The 2,004-nt window shown below is 42.5% G+C and overlaps 1 protein-coding gene across 1 annotated transcript in view; it reads left to right on the top strand.

Annotated features, from left to right (window-relative positions):
- LOC306823119 (membrane-spanning 4-domains subfamily A member 4A-like) overlaps positions 1–1,551 on the top strand; it is a gene marked incomplete at its 5' end in the record, with an annotated part of 3,264 nt that extends 1,713 nt beyond the window's left edge. The window contains 3 exons of the mRNA XM_079342485.1: positions 1–93; positions 735–851; positions 1,297–1,551. The exon at positions 1–93 is cut by the window's left edge and continues 21 nt beyond it. Coding sequence (XP_079198611.1) covers positions 1–93; positions 735–851; positions 1,297–1,371 — 285 coding nt within the window. The 3' untranslated portion in view covers positions 1,372–1,551. The remainder of the gene's footprint in view (positions 94–734; positions 852–1,296) is intronic.
- Between the last annotated feature and the right edge of the window lie 453 nt (positions 1,552–2,004).

Genomic DNA, 2,004 nt, shown 5'->3' with positions numbered 1-2,004 from the left:
GGGGTCCTGGCTGTGTTCCATTTGTTGGAGTTCATTGTTTCCATCACTGTCTCAGCATTCGCCTGTAAACAGACCTGTAACTGCTGCAGCCAGGTGAGTTCCTGCAGCTGATTTTAATGAAGCAAACAGAACTCTTTGTGTCTTTGTATCTTTGTGTTGTGTTTGTGTCTTTATGTTGCTGGGTTTGTGTGTATGAGTGTTTGTGCATTTGTGTGTTTGTGCATTTGTGTGTTTGTGTCTTTGTTTCGTTGTGTCTTTGTGTCTTTGTGTTGTTGTGTGTTTGTGTCTCTGTATCTTTGTGTTGTGTTTGTGTCTTTATGTTGCTGCATTTGTGTGTTGTTGTGCATTTGTGTGTTTGTGCATTTGTTTTTGTCTGTGTCTTTGTGTTGTTGTGTCTCTGTATCTTTGTGTATTTGTGCATTTGTGTTTGAGTCTTTGTGTTGTTGTGTGTTTGTGCATTTCTGTTTGTGTCTTTGTGTTGTGTTTGTGTGTATGAGTGTTTGTGGATTTGTGTCTTTGTGCTGTTGTGCATTTGTGTGTTTGTGTTGTTGTGTTTGTGGATTTGTGTTTGTGTTGTTGTGTGTTTGTGGATTTGTGTTTGTGTCTTTGTTTCGTTGTGTCTTTGTTTCGTTGTGTCTTTGTGTCTTTGTGTCTTTGTGTCTTTGTGTCTTTGTCTTCAGTTGTGAGGATTGATGCACAGAGACATGAGGACGAACTGATGTTTGTGTTTATAGCAGCAGCAGCAGCAGCAGCCGCCCTTCTACATCATACCAGGGAATGCTTCAATGGCTCCACAAGCTGATCCCACTTTCCACGCTGCACCTGCCTCCATGGCTCCGCCCCCCCCACAGGTGAGCTCCCCTCCCCCTGAAGGAGGCGTTACAGAACTCAGTCACACTGACTCAAGCAAACACATTCAGAATCAGAATCTGGTTTACTACCAAGTATGTTAGATAGATAGATAGATAGATAGATAGATAGATAGATAGATAGATAGATAGATAGATAGATAGATAGATAGATAGATAGATAGATAGATAGATAGATAGATAGATAGATAGATAGATAGATTGATCTGACGGTTCCCTGCTGTCAGAGAACCGTAACCCTTTCTTTATGTTTTTATGTTTCATCCTCATTTTATGTCTTGTTTTACTGGAAAGCACTTTGAGCTGCATACCTGTATGAAAGGTGCTATACAAATAAAGCACATTATTATTATTATAAGAGTGGGAGGAGCTGCTCGCTGTTCAGGTCATCTGGTTTTGGTTGTGATTGGGCTGTGTTCTTTTGCAGATGGTGAACTTCCCTAAACCAGCAGAGGGACTTGCTGGTCTGACCGACCCTCCAGCGTACACAACTGTAAACTGACACAACATTGAAAATCTGTCTCCCACTCACATGATGTTCTGCTGCCACGTGAAATAAATGAAGTAGCAAAATGATTTGAAAATGTGAACACAGAAACTTGATATTAAAAAATGTAACTTTGAATCAAAGCATTTTCCAGAATAAAATAATGTGCTAAATAAACTCTTTTCTGCTGATGTACTTTTTGTCCTATCATCATTTTCAAAGATCTATGGAGTGATTTATTGTTCACCACACTGAAAAGATCCTTGAGCCACATATCCGGTCTGTTCCTGTCCTGTGGCTGCTGGCCAGCCCTGCGCACCTGCTTGTCTCCTGCTTGTACTGAACACGGTACCAAAGCTATGGTCTGGGTTAGTTAACTGCCAAGGAGCAGAGCTGTCAACTGATCAACACCTGGTGTTGAGTGCTCAATGTTCAAAGCCTCCCTTGTGGAAGCGGCTGCTAGTAGTTGCGGTCAGAAGACCATCGGTACCTGTCGTGGCGTCAACCTGAGAACCCGCTGGTGGACGCCAGTGGTGAAGGAAGTCGTCAGGCTGAAGAAAGAGGCTTTTCGGCTTGTCTAGCCCAGGAGTCTCTGGAAGCTGAGGCTTCTGTGGTTACAGAAGCAAACAATCGAGTGTAAAAGGAGTT

This window comes from Symphodus melops (assembly GCF_947650265.1).
Source record: "Symphodus melops genome assembly, chromosome: 4".
Classification (NCBI taxonomy): Eukaryota; Metazoa; Chordata; class Actinopteri; order Labriformes; family Labridae; genus Symphodus; species Symphodus melops.
Note: the sequence above shows the minus strand (reverse complement) of the source record. Positions and strands in the feature narration are given on the sequence as shown.